General features: G+C 44.8%; 1 protein-coding gene across 1 annotated transcript in view; it reads left to right on the forward strand.

The window, feature by feature from the left end:
- LOC113407719 (disintegrin and metalloproteinase domain-containing protein 20-like) overlaps positions 1–14,797 on the forward strand; it is a gene marked incomplete at its 3' end in the record, with an annotated part of 214,612 nt that overhangs the window by 75,257 nt on the left and 124,558 nt on the right. Inside the window, 1 exon segment of the mRNA XM_026657440.1 lies at positions 5,019–5,188. Within this exon segment, the coding sequence (XP_026513225.1) occupies positions 5,019–5,188 (170 nt within the window).

The raw sequence follows: 14,797 nt of genomic DNA on the forward strand, positions 1-14,797 counted from the left end.
CTATCCTGGCCATCCTATGCTAATAGCCTTAATCACTTTCTGCAGGTTCACATCCTGAGGTGTTGCTGTGGCAATCACAATCCACATTTCTTTTGAGACAGAGTAGGTGTTTTTATTTATTTTGTTTTATTTAGCTAGCTAGCTATCCTAATTGACATGTACAATGTCTATCTCTGGACTTTTGTTCTAGGGAGTGTGTCTACAGCCACCAAATCTCTCTCGGGTTTGTATTTGTTTGGCAAATCATACATTTGTAATTGAAAAAATAATCTCTATATTCATGGGGGTGGGAGGAGAAAAGAGAGGTTGCCAGCCTCCTGTGAGTAATGGCAATAGGTGATTAATGGTCAGTTATGTGGATTCCCAGAAATAGACTTGAAACTTTATACACCCATGTACATCTTGCTGTGTTAACGTCTCTCCCAGGTATGTTATTTCCATGACATGGAATTTGCATTTTTGTTTAGCTTTAGCCCTGGAGCTTTTGCTCTTTCCAAAGCTGCCCAGAGCCTCTGGTCATGCACTTCTACTATTTTCCCCCAGATCAGATCATCTAGGACAACTTTAATACTCTCTATAATAACATCGACATCATTGTGTTTTCCATTGAAACATCTCAGTTGCCAACGCAACCTGAACGGCGGTCTGCAGAAACTGTCCACCCCAAATAGTGCATGGAATGTGCACAAACTGTTTTTGGAAGAGCGCCTGCCAGAAATCTGCATCCAGTGTAGAAAAATATTTGGCATCAGCCATGTTCCCCAACATATTTCCTCAGATAGGTAGTGGAGAAATTTCTCCCTTTTTATATATTTAATTATTTTGGGTTTATACAGAAGTGAAAGGTCCTGTGTCTCTTTTTTTCCCCCCTACAAAGATCAATGAGTGTACATGCTCTGTTGGTTCTTCTGCTTGCTCTGTGATTCCCTGAGCAACGAGCCTGTCTAGATCCTATTCTAGCCTCCGCCTTAGGGTCAGGAGAACTTTCCTAGGGTCATGAATCGTGGGGTAGATGCACTCTGTACTCTGTTGAGACCTTTGCTATGCCCTGCAAGATGTCCTCAAACTCTTTCTCAGTTGTTTTGGTCCCTTGTCCCGCCACTGAGTACACTCTGTTGATGAGACCCAGGGCTTCAATTAAGACACTTTTATCTCAATAATCAGCAGACCCTCCTTATATGGGTTTTCACAGGGAAAAGGTACCCTATTGCCCCTATTCTAAGTTCCTTCCTATGGTTATTTCTGAATTCCATGTCAACCAAAGCATCCTTTTACCTATCTTTTTTTTTCTGAAACCCCATGCTTCTGCCAAAGTGAAAAGACTTCTTTCCCTCAATGTCAGGGCATGCTTCACAAGAGCACAAGTTGCCTCTACAGACAAAGGGGCTGCTATGCTATGCCTAGCCATAAGGGGACACAGCGACCTGTGCTTGGTCTGGAGCTCTCCAACTTCCAGTCGTCAAATACCTGAAAAGGCTTCTGAATTTCAAACCTCCATTTAAATGTAAGCAGAGTCAGGATGAGCTCTACCCTGACATCTGGTGGTGAATTATGGCGAGTGTGGAAAAGAACTCCAGGGACTGATCTTGTTTGCATAGGCACACCCACCCACCAGGAATGAGACAACAGCAACTGATAGTGGTTACTTTGGATGGAGTGGGATCCCCAGTTTCTCTGTTATTGGGGCAGGAGGAATAAAGTGTTGTTACCCTGATTATGTGAATCAAGGACAATGAAACTGTTTTATGACAGAGTGTCTCACCATCACCTAAGTAGCACTCGCTAGACAAGGGACATGGGTTCCACAACCCAGTGAATGGAGAGAGGATGGGGACAGGTGTTTGTACCTGATGGGATGGGCCCCCTTTGAGGGCTTGAAACACCAATTGGACCACCTCCTCTCTCCACTGTTGAATGTCAGAGCTAACTTTGATTCCATTAGGAGTCTAGTTACAGGCTGCTGAGCTGAATTCACTTTGGGCCAATAGTGCACCAGCACTGGGGCTCCCCTACTATGAGCTGAAATCACAAAAGAGGTAAAGTTATTAAGAGCTGAGATCACTGAGTGCTGTGTTAACTAGTGGGGGAGCCTGAAGCTATATTGCTAAGCGGCTGGCGGAGCAGTTTGCAGGGACGGCTGGAGGGGCAGCGAGCGGCGTGGAGCCTTGCGGGGACGGTTGGAGCGGCCCAAGGAATGGCGAGCGGAGCTGTTTGCGGGGATGGCTGGAGCGGCTCACAGGTCGGTGAGCGGAGCCATTTGCGGAGACGGCTGGAGCGGCTCACAGGTCGGTGAGCGGAGCAGCTCGTAGAGCAGAGCAGTTCGTGGGACGTCAGGAAGTGGACTGGCTCGTGGTGAAGGCTGCGGCGGAACCCCACGGAGAGACGGCCGGCCAGCCTCGGATCACATAAGGTGCCCCTTAACACCCTGCGTGCCCCCCTCTTACTCTAGGGCTGCACTGACCAGGGACAGAGACTTTGGGGGTTGTTGGACTTTTGGGACTTTGGGTGGTTGCTGGACCCAAGAGACTTTGGGGGTGTTGGACTTTGGGGACTCTGGGTGATTTTTGGGTTGTTGGATTCAAGAACCAAAGGGAAAGGACAAGGCCCAATTTGCTGGGGTGGGTCTTTTGCTCATGGTTTGTGTTATGAATCATGTTTGTGGTGTTTTTCCAATTTAATGCTGATGTTGTTTACCTCATGTTATTAAACATTTTCTGCTAAACTCAGACTCCGTGCTTGCGAGAGGGGAAGTATTGCCTCTGAGAGGCACCCAGGGGATGGTATGTAATTGTCCCAGGTCACTGGGTGGGGGCTCGAGCCGGTTTTGCATTGCGTTATTGAAACGGAACCCCTAAATACAGAACCCGGCCCTTCTTGCTGCCAATTTAGATGGGCAGAAGGGTTACATAAAAATAAAGGGAGTAAAGAAACAGCCCTCACTGCATGCCCATTCTCCCCTGGGCTCCCATTGCTATCCAGCACTGTGCTAAGTGTCTGGGAATGTGGGAGTTCTCCTGCCGTGTCCCTAAGTTTCCACTGATACCCTGCCATGTTAAGGGATATGAATGATGATAATGAACAGGCTTTGCTCATCTGCCCCCTCTGCTTCTTTGCCCTTTAGGTGTGGGGAGGGTGTGAATGGGAGACAAAGGCCTTAGCTGGTTTCTGGTGTTGTTTCCAGGTCTGTCCATTCTCTCTTGCTGAAAAGACCTTATAAATATCAATGGGGAGAAGAAGAACCTTCATAAATAGCTTTTAAAATAATGTTTTTTCCCCCTAAATGTCAGGACATACTTATTTAAAAGATGCTCTACCAGAAACTTGAATTTTGGAAATATGTTGTCAAGGCTCCTTCCCCACTCTGAACTTTAGGGTACAGATGTGGGGGCCTGCATGAAAACTTCTAAGCTTAACTACCAGCTTAGATCTGGTCTGCTGCCACCACTCCCAATGTGCTAATTCCTTTCCCTGGGTAGCCTTGAGAGACTCTTCACCAATTCCCTGGTGAATACAGATCCAAACCCCTTGGATCTTAAAACAAGGAGAAATTAACCATCCCCCCCCCTCCGTTCTCCCACCAGCTTCTGGTGGATCAAGATCCAACCCCTTGGATCTAAAAACAAGGAAAAATCAATCAGGTTCTTAAAAAGAAGGCTTTTAATTAAAGAAAAAGGTAAAAATCATCTCTGTGAATCAGGATGGAAAATAACTTTACAGGGTAATCAAACTTAAAGAGCCCAGAGGACCCCCCTCCAGCCTTAGGTTCAAAGTTACAGCAAACAGAGGTAAACACCCTAGCAAAAGGTACATTTACAAGTTGAGAAAACAAAGATAAAACTAACACGCCTTGCCTGGCTGTACTTACAAGTTTGAAATATGAGAGACTTGTTCAGAAAGATTTGGAGAGCCTGGATTGATGTCTGGTCCCTCTGTCCCAAGAGCGAACTCTCCCCAAAAACAAAGAGCACAAACAAAAGCCTTCCCCCCACCAAGATTTGAAAGTATCTTGTCCCCTTATTGGTCCTTTGGGTCAGGTATCAGCCAGGTTACCTGAGCTTCTTAACCCTTTACAGGTAAAAGGATTTTGGAGTCTCTGGCCAGGAGGGATTTTATAGTATTGTACACAGGAGGGCTGTTACCCTTCCCTTTATAGTTATGACATATGTTATTATTTTTATCTCAATTTTGAGTGTCCCTTTAAAAAGTTTGACTTCATATTAGTATAGTTAATACGTAGGTCTTCTATCAAGCCTTATTCAGTTTAGCGTTCTGACAACATATTGTTGGATTGTTCTCTGCAATATAATTTAAAGTCATTAATAGTAACCCCCCTACTCAGTTCCAGGAAGCAGCATACATGAGGCCTCCCCAGAGCTGTGCATGAGAGTGGTTATTTCAAGTTAATTCATGCAGGGCCGGCTCCAGGGTTTTTACCGCCCCAAGCGTCAGGAAAAAAAAAAAAAAAAGCCTTGATCGCGATCTGCGGCGGCAATTTGGCAGGAGGTCCTTCACTCCGGCCGGGAGTGAGGGACCATCCGCCGAATTGCCGCTGAATAGCTGGACGTGCCGCCCCTCTCTGGAGTGGCCGCCTCAAGCACCTGCTTGGCAAGCTGGTGCCTGGAGCCGGCCCTGAATTCACGAGACAGAAAGTAGAAGTGACTATCACCAGAACAGACAAACTGGCTGTACACAAACTACAATCAATTGCACACACATAAAAAACAAATGAAAAAATATATATTTTCCGATAAATTCTTTCCGCTTTAGTAGTCATGAGTGTTGTTTGTAACTATAATATGTAAACATTTTTCCAGACAGAAATAAGATTATTCAGATCAGCAACAGATCAGTATCCCTTTAATGTTATGGTTTTATTCTGAGCTGCAGAGCAGCTTCTGTGGCTGAAGAGGTAAACAGGAACACAGACTGGGGAGTGACACCAGCAATGTGGATTATGTGAAGGATGATAGCTTCAAAACGTTACATGTAGATGCCTTTTTTAATATTTATATTTTTAGATGTACCGTCCATTTGGTCTTCATGTTGTTCTTATTGGATTAGAGCTTTGGACAGAAAGGGATCTCATTACAATTACACACCGTTTGGGTGACAGTCTTGAATTTTATTCAGCCTATGCTGAAAAGTTCCTTATGGGCCGTGTACGTTTCGACCACACAGAATTAATTTTGTAAGGTTCTTTTATTTTAATCTTTTAAATATATGGTAATACTGTTCTTTATATTTATTACTGTCAATATCAAATTTAGACCTTACAGATATTTTCCACGATTTTGTTTGGAAACTACACAAAGTACCCTGCCCAAAATGCTTCCATTATTCTCCTGCATAGCCCAACTGACCATTGCAGCATTAGGTTTTCCTTTGGGTTCTGTAGCCTAAGAGGCATAAGCAGCTTGATAGTCTCCACCTACCTGGGAAAATCCTCAGTTCATTCTTAAAGACTAACAGATTTATTTGGCCATAAGCTTTTGTGGGTAAAAAACCCCACTTCTTCAGATGCATGGATTTTCACTCCATACATCTGAAGAAGTGGGAGATTTTTTACCCACGAAAGCTTATGCCCAAATAAATCCGTTAGTCTTTAAGGTGCCACCAGACTCCTCATTGTTTTTGTGGCTACAGACTAACACGGCTACCCCTCTGATACTCAGTTCATTCTATTTTCTATGCAACAGCACACATGGCTTCCAGACCTCCTGACCCACACTGGACAAAGCAAATGAGAAACCCGGTTCAAATTCTAAATGTTTGACCAATTGTACAGTTTCTTATTCAGTTTGTTTCTTGTAATTGATTTTTGGGGCAGATTTGCTGAGGCTTCAGCTCTACGGCACTCTCCTTTAGTCACTATTCAGGAACCAGGGCCCCAGTGTGCTAGGAACTGTTCAAACATTCATAGATTATAAATCCAGAAGTGACCATTTGATCGTCTTGTCTAGCCTGCACAACACAGTTCAAAGGACTTGCCTGAATTAATTCCTGTTTGAACTAGAGCATATCTTTTAGAAAAACACCCAATCTTTGGTAAAGTGTTCCAATGGGTTAACTACCCTTGCTGTAAAATATGTTCCTTATTTCTAGTCTACGTTTGTCTAGCCTCAACTTCCAACCATTGGATTTTGTTATAGCTTTGTCTGCTAGACTGAAGAGCCCTCTATTATCAGATTCCAGTTCCTCATGTAGGTAGGGACAGGCCTTGATCAAGTCACCCTTTAACCTTCTCTTTGATAACCTAGACAGATTATGCTCCTTGAGTATTTCACTATAAGGCATGTTTCCATTCTTTTAATTATTATTAATTAATTATAATTATAATTATAAAGGTCCTTGTCTTAATCCTCTCCAGTTTTCAACAACCTTCTTGAATTATGGACACCAGACCTGGACAAAATATTCCAGTAGCTGTTGCTCCAGTACAAAATACAGGGCTGATATAACCTCTCTCTTCCACTCAGTATCCCCCTGTTTATACAGACCCTGCCTCAGGTACTATAGCTAACTGCCCCCAAGAAGCCGTTATGGGTGCTAGGGCTTTGCCCCAGTAAATCAGCCTTTTTCTCTTTCCCTTATGTTTCTGTCTAGTACAGGATATATATGAACTCTGATCTGGAGGAATATGAAGAAAAGACTCAGGAAAGATTCCTTGATCATAAAGAAAGAATTTAATATCATTCATATACATCTGGGGCCCTCTGCAGAGTCAAAGACAAAACAAGGAAACAAAGAGGGAGAGATGACTAGGTATATTTCCTTTGAACTTCAAGGAAGGGAGATGTGTGTCCCACTTCCTGGAAAAAGTGACTGTGAAAACAGAAGTGCCGTAATAAATATAAATGGTTCAATGAGAAGGCTCAGAATTTGTATGTTGTGTTCAAATCTGACACTTCCCAAGGTGAATGTAGCCATTTGCTTTTCCGGTAAAGAATTCATTAGTTTCACCTGTAGTGTACTTCCTCTTTCTTGTATATAGGATATCCATGCTCCATAAGTTTTCAGACAGCAGTTGACATGTCAGATCAGGATCGGCCCACAACATTTTGGCACCTGAGGTGGGGAGCTCAAATGATGCCCCCATACCCGCTCGCTTGGGCCAAAACTTGGAAAGGTCTCAATTCTGCCTTCTTTCTGTTCTACTCCTCTCATGGTACTGCTCTACTACCTACCCCAATAAAGGAGAACTAACAACTTAAAATGCCTTGTTCAAAATTTTTAAGTAACACTTAACTTTCAAATGCCTGAACAGCAAATGTAACTTTTCTTGTCTGCATAGTAAACACTGGCATTTTTATCTGTTTGAATAATCAAAGTGGTACTTTCCGTGCCTTCTTGGTTGCAAAGATTTGAACTGCTTCCTGAAGGGGCACAGTCTGGGCCAGCTCATGCTCTATTGAGATGGTTGCAAGGCCGACCAGCCTCTCCTGTGTCATTGTGGAGCGTAGATGTGTTTTTATTAACTTCAGCTTGGAGAAGCTGCGTTCTACACAGGCAACTGTTACAGGAAGTGTTAGAAGTATGCACAGAGCAACAAAAGCAGTTGGAAAGAGGGTGGACATCTTATTCGTGCATATATATTTCAGAACAGCCTTTGGAGTTGATTCTGCTGAAATGTATCTTGAAAGGGCTTTCAGTTCATCACCTAAATCACTCGCATCAATACCACACATGTCATCATGTGTCAACAATGTCTCTAGTGCCCTGCATTGCTGGTGTAGGTCTTCTTCAGGTATAGTAAGGAGTTTAGGAATATCATACAACATCCCAAATATACTGTTGTGTTCTTTGAGGTGCATGAAACGTTCTTCAACTGACTGTATTGCACAATCTAGCAGCTGGCTAAAGAATTCAACCTTGAATTGTTGTTTGGGGTCTCTTATGGGATTATCCCATGCCTCGTATTGAAAATGTCTTCTTCTTCGGTGACTCTTATATTCTTGAATGGGTGGGAAAATAGCTTCAGTGTGAAGTTCCTCTGCCAACTTCTGTGCATTCTTCAGAACATTTTGAAATCCCTCATCTGACCGGTAAAACTGTAGGTATGACTTTGCTTTGTCCATTGCTCCAGATATATCAAGGTCAACACCTTGGAGTCTCCTGCTTACAACATTTATTTCAAACAGTATGTCATGCCACACAGAAATTTGAAGTTATGTGTTTTTTTGGTGATTCCATTTCCCTCTGCCATTGTTCTCCCACAAACAGTTCCTGTCATAGCATTATCCTCCATAATGGCAACTATGGCATCATCTATCTTCCCAATTTGGGTTTGATAGGCTTTATCGCCTCCACTCGACTTTCCCATCGTGTGGCACTCAGTGGTTTCAGTGTCAGAGAGGATGTCCCCAGATGTTGCTTCAAAATTTGCCATCAATGAATTGATGCAGAGAAAAATACATAGATGCTTTGAATTACATAAAAAATTCAGCAGCCTCACTAGAAGCGGATGTTGCATCACTGACCACCAAGTTCAATGATGAGAACTGCATGGAACAAAAAAAGCTCGAGGGTTTAACTCTCGGTTCCGTGTCTGCACTCCTCTGTTCTTTCCTCTCATGTTGGCACCATTATTGTCACCCTGACCTGTCATGTCAGCTATTGCAATTCCCGTATCTTCCAGCTTTTTAAAAAGCACATTTGTCATACCATCTCTTGTAGTATCATCAATGTCAATAAATTCTAAGAAATGCTCTCTGACAGTCACCATTGCAGGGACATTTTCACTAGGTTCTGTTGTTACAAAACACACCATTAAAGTCATTTGTTCCGTATGGCTGATGTCAGGTTTGCAGTCCAGAATAACAGAGTAATATCTTGCTGACTTCAGATCTGCCACAATCTTCTGTTTGACTTTTGTTGCCAGTAACTATATGATCTCATTTTGAATTGTTTTTCCAAGGTAGTGGTGTGTGTACATTTCTTGGGTGGTGACTCTTAGATGCTCCTGGAGTACAGCATCAAACTCAGCCATCAGCTCCACAATGTTAAGAAAGTTTCCATTGTTTGGCACATACAGCTGATCTGAAGTGCCACACAGTGTTAGGTTTTGAGTAGCAAGCATTCTCACAATGGCAATGACCCTTTTCAAAACATTTTGCCAGTAAAGAGATTCTGATGCAATCTTCTCTTGATGCTGATCATCTATGGTGGCCTTTAACCTTATTCTCATCTCAAGCTGTTTCCACCTATGGAATGCTTTCTGGTGATTTGCTGCCTTCTCATGGCATGCCAGATTTCTAGCCAGATTTTTCCAGTCCTTTCTTCCTGTAGAACCCAATGTGGCTGGAACATTAGACTGGAAGAGTTTGCAACAAAAACAGTATGCAGCATTCTGGGTTTTTGAGTACATAAGCCATGGCCTCTCCACTTTGTCACCAATGGGGATTTCATGCCAGTAATGTGTTGGGTGGAAACTTCTATTTTCATTGTCTTTGGGGAACATGAAGTTTTTCACTTGCTGTGGCCCATGCAGTACAAGGAAATCCCTCAGGCTACTGCTGAAGTGGGTCCACAGTCCTGGATCATCTAGACCTAAGGAACTACACTCAGCAGCATTTGTTTCTTGCACCTCATCCACACTCTTCTCTGATCTACACTTTTCTTCAGGAATGTGCATGGTTACGTCCATTTGAGATGGAGATATGGATGCTGCAGTAGCTGCCAGGTCACCTGCACTCTGACTAACTGGAAGATCAGGCATCTCCTCACCACTCACATCCTCACTGGGGCCGGAAGGCTCACTGTGAACATTTGTGTCTATGTATCTCAGGAGAGCTCCTTCCTGCTTAGATAGAAAAGCTTCCTTTGCTTTCTTACTTTTTCTGAATGCTGCCCCAGAGGGGTGTTTTCTTCTTTCACTCATGACTGCTGTTCTGAGCCAGCTATAGTGGCTCTCAACACTCAACTGAAGAGGACAAATAAGCAGGCTGGTAGCAGGGCCTGAGTGAGGGAAGATATCAGCATCTTAAGGGCTTAACTGGCTCCTACTACTTCAGCTGACTGCCTGTTCTCCTCAAGTGGGTTCAGGGAAGCAGCAGGAAACAGGAAGCTTCCTGAGAAGCTGGTGTTAATCAGTCCAGGCTCCTGGGGGTTCTAGAGAGGTACATAAGAGGCTCCTCCTCCTCTCTCTCCCTGCAGCTCCTGCTGCTTTCTGTTATTCCCTCTCACCTTTTCTCCTCCCTGCCTATTATGTCTCTTGTGCCCTCCTTCCTCCACCACAGCACTCCACCATCTCTGTGCATCTAGAGCAGAGAGAATACATATGCACCAGCAGAAGACACAATTTTCTACACTCTGGGTCCTAGTGGCGCCCCCAACAATCTGGCACCTGAGGCAGCCGTCTCAGTTTGTCTCATGGTAAGGCCAGCCCTGTGTCAGATGTATTGTTGGACCCCGTTTTTCTCCAAAGCACTGGCAACCAGTACAGTAGCCAGAAGTCACCTTTTTGGTTTGGGTCCTGGAAGGCTGATGTTCAAGCTGATGTTCAGCCTTTTTGGTTTCCACCAGCTAGTGGTTCTCAACCAGTCTGGCAATGTTGACCAGACACCTAGCAATGTGTTCCTGCAGGGTGGGGAGAAGAGAGGGAGGAAGCAGCAGGCTGCCAGCTGACTGCTGGCTGAGCTCCTCCCCAACCACAGTGGGCTGCTTCGCCCTCCTTGCTGGTAGGAGGGCTTCAGCAGGGCTGCGTGGCGTCATCTCCACCTCAGCCAGCCCCAACCCTGCCCTCTTCCAGGACCGGAGTTGCAAACTTTGGATGTTTTTACCCCACAGCTGGGTCATAGCTGTGTGCTAATTAGGCCACATGTGGCCCATGGGCCACAGGTTGAGAACCACTGATATATGGAGACATATATGACACTGGAGGATATCTTCCTCCTTTATCTATAGTCTCCCATTCTCTCGGGCCCAGGCCTCCTCCGGAATGTTACCAGAGGATGATACTACTCAGTATCTCAGGAGCTGTCTCTTCTCCAGCCATCGGGCAGGAGTACCCTGGTACCGATGGCTCCACCATTGGTAGGGGAGCAGTTTTCTGACTCAGACTCATCAGACCTTCTGGCCACTTCTCCATCTTCTTGGACAGAGATGAGTCCTGACTGGCAGTTGAGCAAATCAGATTGCTACCCCCGCAAATATGACTTCCCCAGGGATCGCTGGTACCCGATGACATTGGGTCCCTCACAATCAGTGGAACCCTCTTTCTAGCCTTTTTGGGGCCTGTGGGATCTCTATGACAGATGCCCGGGACCCGTGAAGAAATCTTACCACACTTCTCCTTCTCAGCTCCCATCAGATCTGTTGAAGTGTGAGGAGGAGGAGCATACTGTGAGGAGGAGCATATTGACCCATATCCACAAGTACTGGGAATACCAATATGAATCTCACCCTTGTCTCCAGATGAAGCAGTCACTCCTTCCTCTTCATGTCTGCTAGAGAATTGATAGGCAATACCAGGAGCTACTGCAGAGGATTGCCAATGACCTCCAGATACAGCTGGAGAAGGTCCAAGACACACAAAAACAATTCCTGGGTATTTTGTAATCTGAGTCGAGAGGTGCTCTTTCGTCCCCACCAAGGGAGCTGAATTTCTTTTCTCCCCCCCGACACTCAAGTCTCTGGTGGTAGAGGCATGTATGGAGAGGGATAGGTCCCAACATCAAAGGACTACCACCAAGACTAACAAAGGCTCAAAGAGGTTGGATTACATGGAGAAAAAGGTCTTTTCCTTTATGGGCCTGGAATTCCATATTACTAACAATCAAGCCTTGTTATCAAAATATTATTTTAACAGCTGTTCCAGGCTGGTGGACTTTAAGGACCACTCCGAGGACAGAGTCCAATTTTGGTCCTTCATAGAGGACCAAAGGGCAAGGAGGGAAAGAAGATTCTTTCTTTCATGCTGCAGTGAATGCAGTAGATATGGCATCCAGAAACCTGGCCACTGGTACAGGCACAGGGAGGAATTCTTAACTAGTGTCTTTGTGTTTTCCCAGGGATATCCAGAATACCATACAGGACCTGCCCTATGATGAGTTAAATCTCTTCATTGAGAAAATGGATGAGTTCCTATGCTTGTTAAAGAATTCAAGATCGACTTTTCACTCTCTGGGGATTTACATTCTAGCTGCAAGGAGAAAACAGCAGAGACAAGCCTATATGGCAAGGCCACTCCCTCCTCAAGCATTCTACCACCAGCATCCAGTTGAGCCTCTGAGAAAACATCAGAGTGTTCAGAGGCCTTGCTTCAAAGCCCCCTCTACCCCATAACGTCTGCCCAATCTCAGCCACCTGCAAAGGGCTACTTTTGACATATTAATGAGACCCACCCTGACCATCACTCACCTCTTCCCCTATTATTTTTGGGGGCCATATTGCACTCTTCACCCACAATTGGGAATTGATCACAACAGACAGTTGGTTTTTGAAAGGTTGCTATTGCCTACAGGTCAGTTCAGTGATGCAGTTTCTGCTCCATATTCTAGCAGCTCTTGGTATCTGCATAAACAGAGAAAAGTTGGTTTATCAGCTACAGGGACAATAAATGTCAACAGACTCTGTTTCATTGAGAGTGTTCCTTCCCACAAAAAGATTTTAGTTAATGAGCAGCCTGATCGCTTGGATTACTTCCAGACCAAGAACTATGGGGAGAATGTGCCTCTCGGTATTAGACTATATGACCTTGTGCACTTATGTAATGCTGTGTGAACACGTTCATCCACAATGTCTGCAGGCCTGGCTCTGGTGAGAGTACTCACCAGATAGAGATTTCATCAACTCCAGAGTGAGTGTTCCCACCAAAGTCATCACCTCCCCCATCTGGTGGTCAGACCCAAAGAGAGTGAGAATGAGCATTCCCTTCAACACTTTCATCCCTACTGCCACCATTAGAACAGACATTTCTCTTCGGGGTTGGGGTGCCCACCTGAAAGGCCACACTGTTCAAGGTATCTGAATTCCATGAGAGACCTGAGAGCAGTCTGCCTGGCTTGCACAGCCTTTCTCCCACTTATACATTCAATCCATATCTAAGTGGTGTTGGGCAATATTTAGTTGGTGTTGGTCCTGCTTTGAGCAGGGCATTGGACTAAATGACGTCCTGAAGTCTCTTCCAACCCTAATATTCTATGATTCTATGACTATCACCATGGCCTTTTACATAAACAAACAGCACAGAACAAAATCTCTTTCTGTTTACCTGGAAGCAGTCAGGGTTTGGAACTGGTGCTTCAGAATCTGCACCACCATACAAATTGCATACCTCCCAGCGGAAAACCTGAGCAGGCACTTCTCTGCAGACCATGAGTGAGAGATTCACGACTCTGCCCTGAGCAAACTATTCACTCTGTGAGGTGCACCTCAATTTGATATCTTTGTGTCCCAAACTAACAGAATACTTCCCTGTTTTTCTCCAGAGGAGCTACGGGCCACAGCTCCCAGGGCAGCACTCTCCTGTTGTGATGGAGAAACAATCTCAGATATGCCTTTCTTTCCATTCCTCTGCTAAAACAGGTTCTGAGAAAGATCCATCATGACAGGGCTAGAGTCATTCTCCTAACACCCATTTGACCTAGACAGTTTTGATTCCTAGAGCTCCTAAAAATATCATTCTGTCCCTGAATCATGATCCACCCCTTTCCAGACCTCCTAACTCAGGAGGGGGATAGAATCAGACACCTTAATCCAGACTCACTCCGTCTCACGGCCTGTGTTCGGATGGGCATTGGAAATAGAATGCTCCTCTTCTGCAGCCGTTCAGGCTGTCCATACCCGAAGTAGGGAAGATTCAACTAGGGCCTGCTGACTAGCTAAATGGAGATGTTTCTCTGCCTGGGTGTAGCATAATCATCCATCTACAGGTACTGCAGGTATTCTGGTCATTTTGGATTGTATCTGGTCTCTAAAAAAAATAGGCCTTTCCATTAGCTCACTGTAGGTCCATCTCACAGCAATTAGTGCCTTCCTTCCTCCAGTAGACAGGCATTCTGTTTTCATTCACCCAAGTACCTTTTCTTCAAAGGTAAAATCTACACCTCAATGGGACCTCAATCTCGTCCTGTGAACCCTCACCAGATCACCATTTCAACCCTTGGTGAAGCCTTCCATGTCCTACCTGTCCTGAAAAGTTGCGTTTTTAGTTATCACTTCGACCAGGAGAGTAAGTGAGTTGGGAGAACTCATGGCAGACCCCCCCTTATATGGGTTTTCACAGGGAAAAGGTACCTTATTGCCCCTATTCTAAGTTCCTTCCTATTGTTATTTCTGAATTCCATGTCAACCAAAGCATCCTTGTACCTATCTTCTTTTTCTGAAACCCCATGCTTCTGCCAAAGTGAAAAGACTTCTTTCCCTCAATGTCAGACATGCCCTGGTTAGTACAGAGTCAGGGCATGCTTCACAAGAGCACAAGCTGCCTCTACAGCATCTCTGCAGGAAATTCCAATACTAGACATATGCATGGTGGCCAGCTGGAGCTCCATCCACACGCTTGCTAGATATGAGGTGCTGAGTGAGGCTTCTGCTGCAGATGGGGCAGTGGAAACTGAAGTACTGCAAGCATCTTTGCTGCTGGCTTTCTCGCACTCCAGTCAGCATTGCTTGTCAACCACTCATGTAGAATACACTTAGGGACCAGCACTCGAAGAAGAAATGTTACTCATCTGTAACTGGAGGTTCTTCGAGATTGAAGTCATTGGGACTATACATGGGCTTAAGTACTGTGCTAAATTGGAACGTGGAAGTGCAGGCAGTCATAGTAGGCTTACTCAGAGCCCACCAATAGCCC

The sequence above is a fragment of the Terrapene carolina genome, unplaced genomic scaffold (genome assembly GCF_002925995.2).
Source record: "Terrapene carolina triunguis isolate 2854851 unplaced genomic scaffold, T_m_triunguis-2.0 Scaffold244, whole genome shotgun sequence".
NCBI classification, from domain to species: Eukaryota; Metazoa; Chordata; order Testudines; family Emydidae; genus Terrapene; species Terrapene triunguis.